The 15,375-nt window shown below is 35.8% G+C and overlaps 2 protein-coding genes across 3 annotated transcripts in view; one reads left to right on the top strand and one right to left on the bottom strand.

The window, feature by feature from the left end:
- LOC134530112 (putative zinc finger protein 840) lies at positions 1–11,304 on the bottom strand. 2 transcript variants are annotated; one of them, XM_063364715.1, is made up of 3 exons: positions 9,424–11,304; positions 8,896–9,014; positions 1–2,330 (listed from the first exon to the last, which is right to left on the bottom strand). In XM_063364715.1, the coding sequence occupies exon 3, from the start codon at positions 2,262–2,264 to the stop codon at positions 600–602; it is 1,665 nt and encodes a 554-aa protein (XP_063220785.1). In that variant the 5' UTR covers positions 2,265–2,330; positions 8,896–9,014; positions 9,424–11,304; the 3' UTR covers positions 1–599. The 2 variants fall into 2 exon arrangements, with proteins under 2 accessions (XP_063220785.1, XP_063220786.1); XM_063364716.1 differs by having other exon boundaries at positions 1–2,318.
- Positions 9,258–15,375, top strand: part of LOC134530114 (uncharacterized) — a 24,605-nt gene continuing 18,487 nt past the window's right edge. The window contains exons 1-2 of the mRNA XM_063364719.1: positions 9,258–9,510; positions 13,710–14,035. Of these exons, the coding sequence (XP_063220789.1) occupies positions 9,440–9,510; positions 13,710–14,035 (397 nt within the window). The 5' untranslated portion in view covers positions 9,258–9,439. The remainder of the gene's footprint in view (positions 9,511–13,709; positions 14,036–15,375) is intronic.

Here is a 15,375-nt window from a genome sequence, read left to right as displayed (position 1 = left end):
TGGCTTTCTTGGTCTTTAGTAACATAATAAGTACATTTAAATTACATAATGATATATACTTTGATTTGATACACACTAAACATAACACATATTACTAAAATACATGATTAAAATTCAAAGAACTTTTTTTTAAAAATATCAAATACACCAACATTTTTACATTTATACCTTTGGCATTTACATCAATACTTAAAAAACACATATATACCAAAGTTATGTAAATATATGGTTATACACAATAAATATATAATTATAATAAAATTTATGTAAAATAAATTAAAACAAAACCAACCATCTTTTAAAAATCAATAAATGAAATATTGTTTTATCAATAGATAATTAACCACCTTTCTGAAATATATTTTTTTTAAATAAAAAAATAGTCTAAAAAAATGCCCATTAAATAAAAAGCTTAGAATTTGAGCAATTCAATAACACGCTATGAAAAAATATTCCCAATTGACTTCTAATTTCATAAAAGCTAATATTTTATGCTATTTTAGGATCATAGAGAAGGTTTAAGAATTACTGTGACCCTTGTCCCTTATAAGGGCAAAGTCATTTCAGCTCTAATGCACTACCAATTTAATAAGTTTTTCTCAAATGATAGTGTAGTGCGCCTGGTATAAATGCTTGTACCGTTTGGAGTCGGTTGAAAAAACAGCCGAGCACTCGGTACACTGGAACTCAGAGTTCTTGTGTTCTTCTTGGTGGTTATGAAGCAGTTCCTTTGATACAAAGATCTCATCGCACACACCACAGCACAAAGTATCGCTCGGCTCATTCGTGGTCTCACTGCCGTCACAGCTCGGTTCTGCCTTGGACGTTTGCAACTCCACTGCTGCAACGCCATTATCTTCCATCTTCACGACGCTGTCTGCCGGATTTGCTTTCAGCGGAGTCAGCAACTCATTCGGTCCACAATCAATCAGTTTTTCTGTAACATAAATGTCTTCTTGTTTAAATTCATCAATCTCGTGGCAAGGGGCCTCTTTTAAACCCGAGTTTGGTAATGGACGGTCTCCCGAACCATCCTTGCCTGGAATAACATTCTGGCAGTTTGACCACTTTTTGTGTCTCGTAAAATGTTTGATAAACTTGAAAGTTCTTCTGCAAATCTCACATTTGAATTCCTCCTTGCCATCTTCATTTTGCATGTGATGTTCGAGATGAGTAGTGAGTTCGCTTTTTGATGCAAAATTCTCATCACAAACTGCACAGTCAAAGGATTTTCGCAGGGAGCAAGTAGTTTCATGTTGTACAATGTCACTGGCATGTTTAAAGATTTTTTTGCAAAATTTACAAACTAACTTTTGCTTTTTCTCATTGTGAACCTCAAGATGTTTGGCCAGTTTGAGTTTGCTTCCAAACACCTCCTTACAGATGTTGCACTGAATCACGTCATCTACATGCGTCGACTTGTGATAAAATAATTCTTTTGGGTGTTTGAACCGCATGTCGCACATACCACACTTGAACTTCAACCCATGTTCCATCAAGTGCACACTGAACCGATGCTGCGTGGTGAAAACTTTGCTACATTTCTTACAAGTGAACGCTTTTTTTTTTAGATGGTCCTTTCCGTGTAGCGTTGCCTTGTGTCGTGACAGTTGGCTTAGATTCTTAAACGATTTCTTGCAGAAATTACATTTCAAAGCCTTTGGATTTTCAGTAGTTTTACCACAAAAGATCTTCTTTTTGCGGGTGCTTTTATCCAACAACGGAAAACTACGTGTTGAGCTCAAGGAAGTATCCTTACTATGAGCATCCATGTGCAATTTCAAAGCTATCCTATTTCGAAATGTTTCGTAACAGTATAGACATGCAAACTGCTGGACATTTTTCCGATACTTATTACGCAAATCCATAGCACTGTAAGGTGGAAGGACTTCCGAATCATGGGATTCTTTGCTACCGAAGCCACAATCTTCACCTTCATCACCGTGGCCATTAGCAGCGGCAGTTCCAAACGTCGGATGCCTGGCTGAAGGGGTCCGCTGACTCCTGTGTTTCCTCGCTTGAGAGCTACCGTCCTTGGTCTGTGCTTTCTCGCTTCTCGGGGAGGAAGTCTGGCCCTCCCGCTCTGTCGCAGCATCCTCGCCCGCGATGAGGACTCTGCACTCCGCCTGCTCCGACCGGGCGTCAGAGGCGCTGTTTGGCTTGAGCAAGCCTCGAGCGGACAGCAGGGCCTGTTTCAGGTTGTTCCGATATAACATCAGCTTCAAGTCCGACGCGTCCGGCTCAGACTGCTCGCTTAGAGCCATGTCTCCAACCTTACTGACTCCCCGCACGCAGACGAGAGCAGTCGATGTGAAAACCTAAAAACACGTCTGAAAACAACAAGAAGCAATACAGCCATGCAAATACAATAATACACACACACACACTTCCTACACATGACATCCAACTATGTAATAAATAATTTACACAGCATAATCAAAATCGAAGTTGAGTGTACTAAATTTATGGATAACCAGAAAGCTACAAATGTGTTGGACCAACTTCTTGAGGAAATGGAAAAAAAAGGAAGGATGCTACAAGGTGTGTGTGCAAACTGCTACTGTGAAAGAATAAAACGCTGCAGGATATACTGCATTTAAATTGTGATGATAATGTGAGTAGTGTTGCCAATTACTGGGTGTCGTGAGCCCAGGCAACACCAGTGCTGACAACCGTGAGGTCCCTATGCTTGCCGAGGCAGGTTGATTCCGCGGCAGTTTGAAAAACCCATCCCCGCTAAGATTGAACTCAGGCCCCTTGGCTACCAATCAGACACGCTAGCAACTAGACAAAGTGGGCGGACTTGAATTGTAATAAGTTATCTCTAATTATTGCTGATATCGTGCCAAGTTGTTATATATGATCCATTTAAAACTTTAATTCTCAATGAATTCTTAAAGTAGAACTGCTTACAGAAGTTTTTTTTTATCTCTGGCTCCTAGATTTTGTGTTCGACCCTTAAACTTTCAGAGAGTTTATAGAGGCCTCGTACGCAGCCCTTGTAGGTGTGTAGTAGCAAAGTTACATTTTTTCAGACTTGCTTAAAATTATCTTTCAATTTATTGCATATCATGTAAAATCTGTATAAACATGGCCATCACTACTGTAACTGGTATAAAACTACAGCAACTAATTTGTGTGGCTACCAATCGAGATGTTACACAATTGATAGAGACAATGTACAAGGTAAATAATTCTTACACAAATAAAACCAACTATAACCGTGTGAATAAATTTGAGATATTGGCTGTAAAATGTAGCTAAGATCCCTTTTTTAAACATTTTAATGCATTCTGAAATGAAGTCTATGAAGCTCTACATAGTTTAAATGATTATTAATCAGCTAAGTAAATTGGCAAGATCTTTCTCTAGAGTCTAGACATTATTTCACTAGATTTCGGGACAAGCTTGTAGAAACATTCAGTTGCATTTAACCTGTGCTTTTTTTCTTCCCAATATACGATAAGTTTTTGGGATTATTACTATCACAAAATAAATCTGATTTAATGATATAAACATTACCTAATTGTATATAATTTTTGTTACGGCTGTTTTCACAACCAAGTTGAAGCAATTTAATATCTAGTAGTTGGCAAATCCACAATTAATTTTTTTTGTGTTCCACCATTCACTCAAAACCAATTTTTGGAATAAAAATGTGATTAATATTAAATGCTGAAATTTGGAAAATTGCTTAAATCACAAAATAAAATTGTGGGTAAATGTAAATTCTGCTGTGGAATATGGCTACTTATATACATATTTCACAAAACAAGAAGACTAAAACATCTATAAAACATTCATTTTCTACAGACAAAACTAGAAACATTTATGAACAAAACATATCCCACATAATTCTACTTCTTACTGACACACAATAGCTTTGTTGTAATTCATTGCACCACCCTTGTTTGTTTGAGAATCAACCAATGATCTAATTAACCTCACAAACCATCCTTACTGTTTTATAGTATTTTGAATGTAGTTAACCTAACCGACTGTTCACACAATTTCACAGCATTTTTGGTAATTCTGCTGGAGAACCACTTTTCCACAAAAATTTCAAAATGCCTTTTTTTTTACTTCCTGACATGTTTTCCAATCATTATCTACGAGGCTGTTGTAATACTTAGAGTAACTGAACAGTAATTGATGATTTTTAAGAGTAGTTAGGTTAGGCACATTAAAAATAGCGTAAACTCGTGAGAATTTTTGGTTTTGTTAGGTTAGGTTAGGTTAGGTTACTAACAACATTTAAAATACTTTTAAATTATGTAAACAGTTGGTCAACTACTTTAGAAACACTATAAAATAGTAAAATTGGTTGATTGGATCAAGTAAGCTACATTTTGTGTTGGAATTTCCTAACCAATTATTCGAACAATTTTAGTTTTTGATGTGTAAACATCTTAGCTCTAGTTATATGGCATTTGGTAGGGGTAACTTTGTGAAAATGGAACAGAAGTTGAAGAACAGAAATGTGACACAAAGATAGCGGACCCACGTGTAGCCTAATAACACGTATATAGTCACTTTTTGTAACTATAAGGATATATACCAAACATATTGATGTGCCAAATGAAACTTTATGATAGTGAAACTCCCCGTAAATATTTTTAGTAAACTAAAGAATTTATAGTAAATATATATCCCAAGTTTAAAAAAAAAGTGGGAAAACTGGCATTATAATCTCATAACGCATAACATCGCTTAAGAAACGACTCCGCCCATGAGACAAAAAAACAAATTATTCAGGAAAGCTTAATAACTTTATATGCTTTGCTGAAACACAATGATAGTCGGTGTTAGAAAAAAGACCACTGCAGTGCATTCTGTTGGATTTTTTTTGTGAAACACATCGTGAGAAGACACAAAATGCTTACATTTCCACGGAGAAAAAAAAACTAATTTTAATAAAGTCACTTAGGCAGTGCTGTTTCTTAAGCGACTGTCCTCTCCTCCTAATTTCCCATCAGGCTTAATTTCACAGCGGTAGAGCATACACTTGTTAGCCTCAGGTGACATGGTTCAAATCGCTTCACTGGACTTTTTTTTTTTACCTTTTTAATAATATTATAATATTAATATTATATAACAAAGCCTGATCATCTCAATAAGGTTTAATCTGTTTGTAGGAATAATTTACAGACTGATTTCAGTCTTTTACAAAATTTACCAAATTATAACCAAAAAGTATTTTGCTATTTAATAGGGAAGACTTGGTAAGAGGTGGTTCTCATTTTGACTTTACGTATTAACGTGGTAAATTTTGTACACACACACACACACACAAACACATACTTAGCGTTATGTGTTTTAAAATGTTTCATGTTAATATTTTAGTAGTGCCATATAAGCATAACTTCTAACGTGTACGGAAACTATAGTATTAACTGTTTAGTGAATTTTAACAAGTTGGGCAGCATTTCAATATAATTTCTAGTTGAAAATCAGGTCAAAAGCCGGGGTTTTATCGGAGCAGTTTCTAATAGTTTTAAAAAACTGCTTGTTTCGTGCAGCTAAATGCTATCTGCATTTGAGGGCGGCAAGCACAGTTTATGATTTAGGCAGCCAAGTCTAGTGGCAGGCGCAGAAAGTATGTGTGGAATTTGATCCAGAAATTATGATATTGAAATTGAATGGACTCATCTATCAAAACTCATTTGCCAAAAGGCATATAATTCTTTTATTAATAAAATAATAATTTTTTTTATAAAGTTATAAAATATTTAAAAGAGAAACAATTATGAATTCAAATCTATTGTAATCAATAAAATTATGTAAACTCTTAATTACTTAAAACATTTTGTTACTGGCCAGTTTTCTTTTGCATTTAGCAGATTCCTATTTTTTATAATATACTTAACTTTGTTATCTGTTGTTTATGTTGACTTAACACTGAATTTAAAATCTACCTATGAATCAGTAAATCCGAGCTACAAATCAGACTTATTTGCTTTCATGTTCATTACTTTCAAACATTCAGTTATTAACTAGATTAACCCTTAGATCCACTTAAATGCAGGTTGAAAATGGGCATGCATACTTTCACTAAATTTAATTTGTTAAGCTGTTTTCCTTCTCATGCATGCCTTCCACTTTAACTGCTAATTTGATAGCGGGACAGGTTGAGAAAGAATGTGTGGTTGTGATTGCAGTAGTAACCAGGAAAGCGACAGTTCTTACTTCACAATAGAGAAGGAATTAACTGGAGAAATAGCAATAATTATTTTTTGGTGTAAAATTTAATATACACAAAAGAAATATTGACAGTAAACGGTTATTGCCATACAGCCAAGGAAGGTAACTGTTTTTTTAATGGATTTTAAATATTTGTCATTTGTAATTGTGTTTTATGTGCATTTTGTTTGCTGTGTTAGGTGACAGGTATGCTGTGTGTGTTTCATTTGTGATGTTGGGTGAAATATTTTCTTTGATTAGGTGAATCATACAACTTATTAGGTGATATTAAAAGGTTCGTTTTCCTATAGGTTAGTTTTGCAATCATTGAAGAGATAAAAACCAAGCAAAAGTTTAGGGGAGGGTAGATCAGATAACAAAAAAATTATACACGTTTATGCCACAATATGGTGGGGGCATTGATGAAGTTGCCAAAAAGGCAGTTCTGAAGAAATTACAACCTGTACATTATTATCGTACAAACGGGGGAATGGACGCTTTGGACGGAGAAGATTCACATGCTTGTTTCGCTAGAAAATTAAATTGGAGCACAGAAACTATTTTCGGAATTGTGTTCTAAACTAGAATAAGTAGAGCTAAAGTTTGCATTAGTAAACTAAACCATAGTAAAATAAATAAACAATTAAAGTATACAAAACGATATCATAAATATTATATGAACAATTTTATGTTATGTACTACAGTAGGTGGGGTTTTTGTATACTTTACGACACCCGGGACCTCAAAATCAATTTGAAAATAAATAGTTAAATTATAAAACTTGGTACTGAAAAATATACAAAAACCAGGCAGGATTATAGTATATGACAGAGGGAAATATATCTTCGGTATCATGTTCTACATTAGAATGGATAGGGCTGTAGTAGGCCTATATAATATGAAACTCAAAAGTTATTTTTATAAAGAAACATATTTTGAGCAAAATAAAACAGCCTAAAATCATAAGAATTGCTGGTTTTTAGAAATATAAAATAATGAAAAATTGTTGGTTGAATTAAGTTAGCTACATTAGCTATAGGTCCTAGAATATACCAGATAGTTTCTTTAATAAAGGTTTTCTGTAAAACAAGCATGGAAATGTTCCCTGCCCAAAACCCTCATATTCCTACGCTTGTTCCGTAAGAATGTACAGCTGGTAATGACATCAGTACAGACATATTAGTGACCTCAATAGTGTAATGGTATCGGGATCTGTAAAATTCTCTAATTGCAGCTTTTACGTAGCCTAAATAAAATAATAAAATTCTGAATATATTTTTTACGAACACTAAAGATATTCCTTTATGTACCCAGCAAACAGCGTCTCTAGATTCCCACTGGTTTCTGAGAAATCACATTACAATACTTGTGCATTGACGGGGTTGCCGCCATTTGCTTTCCCTAGTGGATTCATGTTTATGTTTGGAGAACTTAAGTCAAATATTGAGAATGGTCAATTAGATTAGGTTAACTATATTAAAAATACTTTCACACAATTTCACACTACTTTAAATTTAGCTATACTAACCTAATAAACAGTCTATAAATTTTTTAAGTATTTTTAATGTACAGTAGTTCAACTTTTCTCTAATTACTCCTTCACATAAGTATATGAAAGATGAAAATGACATGGACATCTTTCATGCAAGTATTTATACTCAAATATGTGCTATTCAGGCTTCAGAATGGACTTGTGTGAACTGGTTGCTACACTATGTTGTAATTCCCAAGCTATACAAACTTAACTGTCCACAACATAGTAGGTAAAGTATTTTTAATGGAGCTAACCTAAATGACCATTCTCACGATATAACAAATTTGTAATACTTGTACCAAACATGCACGAACGCACAACCCTCGAAATGGACTGTTGTGAATATTAGGTTTATTAATTTACGGAAAAAAAAATGTGACGTAAGAAAATTACCCAAACAAATTACATTAGGTCTTGTGAACAAATTTTTGTCTTCAAATTACAATCATAACTAATTGTATACCACAAGTTTATGTTATATCCAAGATCTTTTGATGTACTAAATTAAAACAGCAAGAATCATGTACCACAGGATAAATACATACAGGATCATGCATGCCATCTGCATCAAGGAAGAAACTTGGATGTGATATGGAACTTTTACCAAAATATGTAACCTAAAAACCATTAAATCAATAAAGAGTGTTGTAATACGTAACCTCTTAAAATAATGATTAAAACACATGTACAATTAATAACTTTTTTAAAATTTGTTATTACTATTTTTACAGTAAAGATGCTTTCCTTCAGAATTAACAGACTAAGTTGAAATGGAACAAGTAACATCTTGGTAGACCTAGGAAGGCCACAAAAAAAAAAAATATTCCAAAGCATTTTGAAATTTTAACAAAGTTAATATTCTGTAAAATTATCTACACGGGGATGAAAGGTACTCTCTTGGGCAGGCAATTTATTAATTAACACATATGTAACGATGAATTACTTTATTTAGCTAACTATTTGTAATGTCTCCAAACTTCCCCACTTTTCATATTATTTATTTCCCCCCCTTTTTTTATAAGCATCACTAATTCCACAATTTTCAGTTTTACTTTAATAAGCTATAATAAAATGTTTACATTCCTAAAAATTTTACTCAAATGAAGAATGAGTTCAATTTTTGTGGGATAAAATTTTAATTTCTGAAACATTATCTTAATTATAATAAAGTTTATACTTACAAATCTTCTTCTCTGTCCAAACAATAAATCAAGTATTACTTTAAATATCCTTTTAAATCATTTAAGAATGTTTTTAAATATTGTCGTTTTCACACTCACGTTTCCCACTGCAGCAATAACTATAAATAAAACACACCAACATATACAAATAAAATTAATTTCACTTAAACATATTTCTAACATAATTCATATAGTGCAAAATAAATTAAACCATCGGTTAAAAAAATAAAGAATAAACTATCATATTAATACTGGACATAAAATCTCAATAATTTGTTTTAAAACATTTTAAATGTTGGATACTCTGACTTTTTAAACATACGGTTCAAAAAATTGATCAAAGAGAGCACTGCTGTATAGACGCGCAAAGTATTGATTTTAATATGAATAGATAAACTTCAAATGTTTGCCGCTGGAGGCGCACGATTCAATTATGGCTTCCAAGAGAAAGTAGTTATTGTCTGTTTGTTTACAGTTATTTTGTGTGTTTTATTTATTTTCTACGCGTTAGTTTTAAGAATTTTGTACCTTTACGCCTTGCAAAATGAGTGATAATACTGCTGTTGAAATGATGGAACCTGACACTGAAGAAGTCGCGAATAAAGAAAACTCAAAGTAAGTATAGACTACGCCTCATTCATTATGATGAGGGAATGCATTTCGAATGCTAAAATTGCCTGTTGCGCGAATAACATATGGCTATCGCAGTGAATTCCTTAAGTAGGCCACTTGAATTTCAAACACCTTAATTTGTTTTTCCTCGTAATAACGGTGAATAATACACTACTTAATTTTTGACGACTTCATTATCAACTAATTTAACGGGAACATGTCCGAAAGAGTTCATGATTAATTGCCTCTGTGCTTCCCGATTACGGTTTACTTCCGGGAAATCGCTGCTGTCCTAATTTTTTCTCAAATTTTTTTATTAGTATTGTAATATTAGTGCATTAATGGTAAATTCCATTAATATCGAATTGTTGTGCTCTACAATGTCAATGAATTGAATTAGAGACAAGCCAAGTCTGAAATGTTGCATGGAGAGAATGTTAGCAGAAGTAAATTTATTTAGGTTTTCTGTAAATTTTTGTATGCACCACTTCTTTCCTCTGATCATTTTTATGTTGGCTTTGTTTCATATTTTATAATTGACTGGTAATTTAAAAAAATTGTCAAAAGGAATTTGGGTATTTAAGTGGATTTTAGGAAGCACTTACAGAAATACAAGAGACTATAATTTCTAGTAAAAATTAATGATGTTTAGAAACATCGTTACAGTACAGGGTTGTATTTAGTTTTTTTTTAATTTGTTAATTGAAAAATGTAATTAGCTCTGGTCGTAAGCCTTGTTTCAATGGATTTATTTAATTTTAAAAATTACACAATGAATTTTTCTCCACATTTACTTCTCAAAAATAACTAGTTTTTAGATAGAATGGAAGGAAATTGCAAAAATATTTAAAAAAAAAATTCTATTAATGTTTAAGCCCTATTTTATAAAATTTTAACTCTGCAATTTTTATAGGTTAGGAAGTAACTGAAAATCATTTGGGATATTGTACATTTGATTAGAAATGCATATGGTGTAATGTAAATTAAACTATATAAAAATAATCCCTATTTAGTTCATTCCATAAAGATGGATATTGCCAATCAACATTTACACACTGCTCTTATGCTCATTCCAGTTTAGTTTCTGTACAGCTCCAAAAATAATCAAATGTTTACAATTCATGTATAATGCGATAATGCCATCATCAGTATTAGTAGGGTGGAAACAATTTATTTATTTATTTATTTCATATCCTTTGACCCCATTTCTGGGGTATGATACATGTCAAGTACATATAGAATATAGGTATATAAAGTTTATTGTCAAAATTACAATATTAGGCCGTGCGCTGTAAACCTCAACGAGTATAAAATATTTAACTGAGCATGTCTCAATGTCTCTCCCACAGGGCGGTGTTGAGTTTCAGGAGGAGAGAAAGGAAGACTGAGCTGGTAGCTCATATGACATTGTTTCATATGACATGGCACACAACACAAAATTAGGTATCGCTGGTTATATTCAGATATTGCTGCTTTTTAGAACGGAAAGAAAAAAATTGGAAAACATGGTTTCCACACACTACACACGTCCTAAATTTACTCCGAAGGGATGATTTCGTAATTATTACTAGTTTGTAAAAAATTTAATTTTTTTTACATTGCATTACAGTACCTTTGCTTTTACGCTGCCACCACCATTCGTTGTTTACCTGCGAAAAATAGGAATATATTTATTTTTCATATAATTGAGATGTTCCTAAATTATCCTTGAAAGGAAAGATTTTTAATTCCTAATAGTGTAGATGTAGTCACGCAATCGCTATCATTCATTGTTTAGGCAAGTGGGATTTTTTAAAAAAAAAACTTTATAGGAACTTTAGACAATGTTAATTTTATAATAATAAAATTCGTTGGGATAAAAACTGTGTTGCAATTGTAAGGAATTTTTAATGCTTTTATTTCATGTTTGTTTTTTATTCAAATAAGTAATTGTATCACATAATGTTTGTTTGGTTACATTGTATTTAAAGTACTTACTATATTGAGTGATGATGTAATGGACGAGTCTAATGGAAGGCAAATTTTGAATAAAATTGTTAATGTCGTTCATTTCCTGTGAGGAATACGTGGTGTGCACTGAAGTAGCTACGGGTAACACATTGAATTTTTTAGAATTTTTAAATTATGTACAGCCGTTGTATATTCTGTGTTTAATATGGCTGGTGTTTCATGTATCCCAGTTTATCCCTGGATCCTGAAGACTTGTTCCTGATTGGAATGATCGTGTTGGCTTGATCCTGTGTTACATGATGCTTGCTGTTTTAATTCCGTACATCGGAAAAATCTGCTCGTGAAAGAAATTGCAAAATAATTAATAATTATTATGGTTGTAGGTTGATAAAATTACTTTTTATTCTACTTACAATAATAATTCATTGCATGACAATATTTTTTTAATGTACAGGATCTTCCATTATGGTCATGGACATCTTTGTTTCTTTTGAATTAGTTTTGTTTTCTATAGAAATAATTTAATGTTCTGTGCATGTATTCATTTTTAAAAATTGAGTATTCCTAATTTTTAAAAAAAAAATTTTCTGCAGCTGGATAGGTTTTTTCTTTTGTAATTATTGTATAGTACAGTTTTTTTTTTTGCATTTCCCTCTACACGATACCTAAGACATAGCAGGCTGAGCCTAATTTTTTGGCAATAATATTTTAATTTTCTGTAAATTTTAATTGCTAATGAACTATAGATCCCTAAGAATTTTACTGAATTGACCTGTGAAATAGCACTGACATCAAATTCTATGTTAATCTCTTCCGTTTTTACTTTATTTATATTATTAAACTCAATACAATTAGTTTATGAGGAGTTAAATGCAAATTTGTTATATGTGAACCAGTTTTCCATCTGCACAATGGCTCCATTAGTTTTCTTTAGAATAAATTCTGTGGTTTTCCCATTTATAATAACTGATGTGTCATCTGCGAATAGAATAAGCTTACCTTGGTCAATTTGAAGAAGTAATGCATTTACATATATCAGGAACAGCAATGGTCCCTAATTGCTACCCTGTGGCATCCCATTTCTGAGAACATATTAGTGTTAGCATTTCTTACCAATTCCCAAAATAATTTCTAGCCTTTTTATTCTTTCCTTAAGATAGGACTGCATTAAGTGATATGCTGTTCCCTGCATACCTTAGTGAAGTAGTCGTGCGATGTGAACCGAGTGCTACCAGACGGTGCTCCGCCTCGCGATGTCACGTAACAGTCGCGCCGTGTGAACCTGTGCAGGGAATGCGAGTACTACCAGACAGTGCTCCGCCCCACGATGTCACATAACAGTCGCGCGGTGTGAACTTGTGCAGGGAATGCGAGTACTACCAGACGGTGCTCCGCCCCACGATGTCACGTAACAGTCGCGCGGTGTGAACTTGTGCAGGGAATGCGAGTACTACCAGACGGTGCTCCGCCCCACGATGTCACGTAACAGTCGCGCGGTGTGAACTTGTGCAGGGAATGCGAGTACTACCAGACGGTGCTCCGCCCCACGATGTCACGTAACAGTCGCGCGGTGTGAACTTGTGCAGGGAATGCGAGTACTACCAGACGGTGCTCCGCCCCACGATGTCACGTAACAGTCGCGCGGTGTGAACTTGTGCAGGGAATGCGAGTACTACCAGACGGTGCTCCGCCCCACAATGTCACGTAACAGTCGCGCGGTGTGAACTTGTGCAGGGAATGCGAGTACTACCAGACGGTGCTCCGCCCCACGATGTCACGTAACAGTCGCGCGGTGTGAACTTGTGCAGGGAATGCGAGTACTACCAGACAGTGCTCCGCCCCACAATGTCACGTAACAGTCGCGCGGTGTGAACTTGTGCAGGGAATGCGAGTACTACCAGACGGTGCTCCGCCCCACGATGTCACGTAACAGTCGCGCGGTGTGAACTTGTGCAGGGAATGCGAGTACTACCAGACGGTGCTCCGCCCCACGATGTCACGTAACAGTCGCGCGGTGTGAACTTGTGCAGGGAATGCGAGTACTACCAGACGGTGCTCCGCCCCACGATGTCACGTAACGGTCGCGCGGTGTGAACCTGTGCAGGGAATGCGAGTAGTACCAGACAGTGCTCCGCCCCACAATGTCACGTAACGGTCGCGCCGTGTGAACCTGTGCAGGGAATGCGAGTAGTACCAGACGGTGCTCCGCCCCACAATGTCACGTAACGGTCGCGCCGTGTGAACCTGTGCAGGGAATGCGAGTACTACCAGACGGTGCTCCGCCCCATGATGTCGGGCGGCCACGAGGGGGAGCTGTGCGAGTGGCTGAAGCAGATGGGCCTGCTGCGACGCTCGGCCCAGTGCTCCAACCCCGACTGCAAGGGCCGCAGCCCCATGTGCTGGCGCAAGGCGCGCATCGTCGACAAGTACAACTGGGCGTGCCCCGACTGTACTCGCAAGGTGTCCATCCGCGAGGGCTCCTTCTTCCTCAGCATCAAGTGCGAGATGAAGGCCATCATCCGCTGCATGCTGGGCTGGTGCGAGCGCACCTCCATCGACGTCACCAGCAGCCAGCTGGGTGAGGGTCGCACGCTTCGTGTCACGTGCGTGACCGGTACTTTATACTAGTTCTGGCTGACTGTGACCGTCTGCTCTTTCCTCCTTGCCGAGTTGACACGGTGGCAATCTTAATGTTACATGCTTCGTGTCACGTGCGTGACCGGTACTTTATACTAGTTCTGGCTGGCTGTGACCGTCTGCTCTTTCCTCCTTGCGCAGTTGACACGGTGGCAATCTTAAAGTTACATGCTTCGTGTCACGTGCGTGACCGGTACTTTATACTAGTTCTGGCTGGCTGTGACCGTCTGCTCTTTCCTCCTTGCACAGTTGACACGGTGGCAATCTTAATGTTACATGCTTCGTGTCACGTGCGTGACCGGTACTTTATACTAGTTCTGGCTGACTGTGACCGTCTGCTCTTTCCTCCTTGCCGAGTTGACACGGTGACAATCTTAAAGTTACATACTTCGTATCACGTGCATGACTGATACTTTTTACTAGTTTACATGGTTCCAGTGTGTGTGGGATTATTATTTTTTTTTAATATGCAGTATCCTATCAAAGTTTCTTATTCTATTTATATATTAGGTTATTTAACGGTTAGATCACTGCTGAAACCCTCGCCATGTTGCTTCAAGCACAACTTGTTACTCTCTATTTCTCTCTCTCTCTCTGTTCTCCTCGACTATGTACATGTGTACTACTGTTTGATTCCCCTACAGTCTAATATCACTCCCATCCCTCTGTCTGGTATTTCTGTAATGTGATCTTTTCTCCCACCCTCCCTACCTCTTGTATTACTGTACAGTCTGTTCTCTAATCCCTCCCTCTCTCTGGTATTCCTATATACAGTCTGCACTATTTCCTCTCCCTCCCTCTGGTATTCTTTCCCCTCCCTCTCTAGTATTCTGAATTTTTCAAACTTGGATCATAATTTGTTCTTGATATGACGGGTTTATATTTTTGCCGTATACTAATTTCTTAAAAATGTATTTTGTCTCTGTTGTACTTTGAACTACTTGAATTTCTCTGTGGAAAGTGGTAGTTTTATTATTATTATAATTATCTCATAGAAAGCATAGTTGAATTTAGAAAATGCTTTCTATGAGATAATTAAAAAATTGAAATAACCTACTAGCTATAGCCACTCAATATTTTTTTAATGAGGTATACAAATGAAAGATGCCTCAAAACATGCAAAGAGTGAAAATAAAATAGTTACGCCTTTTATCATGGTATTGTTTAGGAATATCAGCATAATGGTTCGAAACATTTTAACACAGAATAAGCATGCTAAATGTGTGTTGCTGTCTTGGCAATAAACATGCCCTCTTTATCTGGTGTGCATTGCGCAACTGT

This window comes from Bacillus rossius, chromosome 3, assembly GCF_032445375.1.
Source record: "Bacillus rossius redtenbacheri isolate Brsri chromosome 3, Brsri_v3, whole genome shotgun sequence".
NCBI lineage: Eukaryota > Metazoa > Arthropoda > Insecta > Phasmatodea > Bacillidae > Bacillus > Bacillus rossius.
The sequence above is the reverse complement of the archived record's forward strand: the minus strand, read 5'-3'. Positions and strand labels throughout refer to the sequence as shown.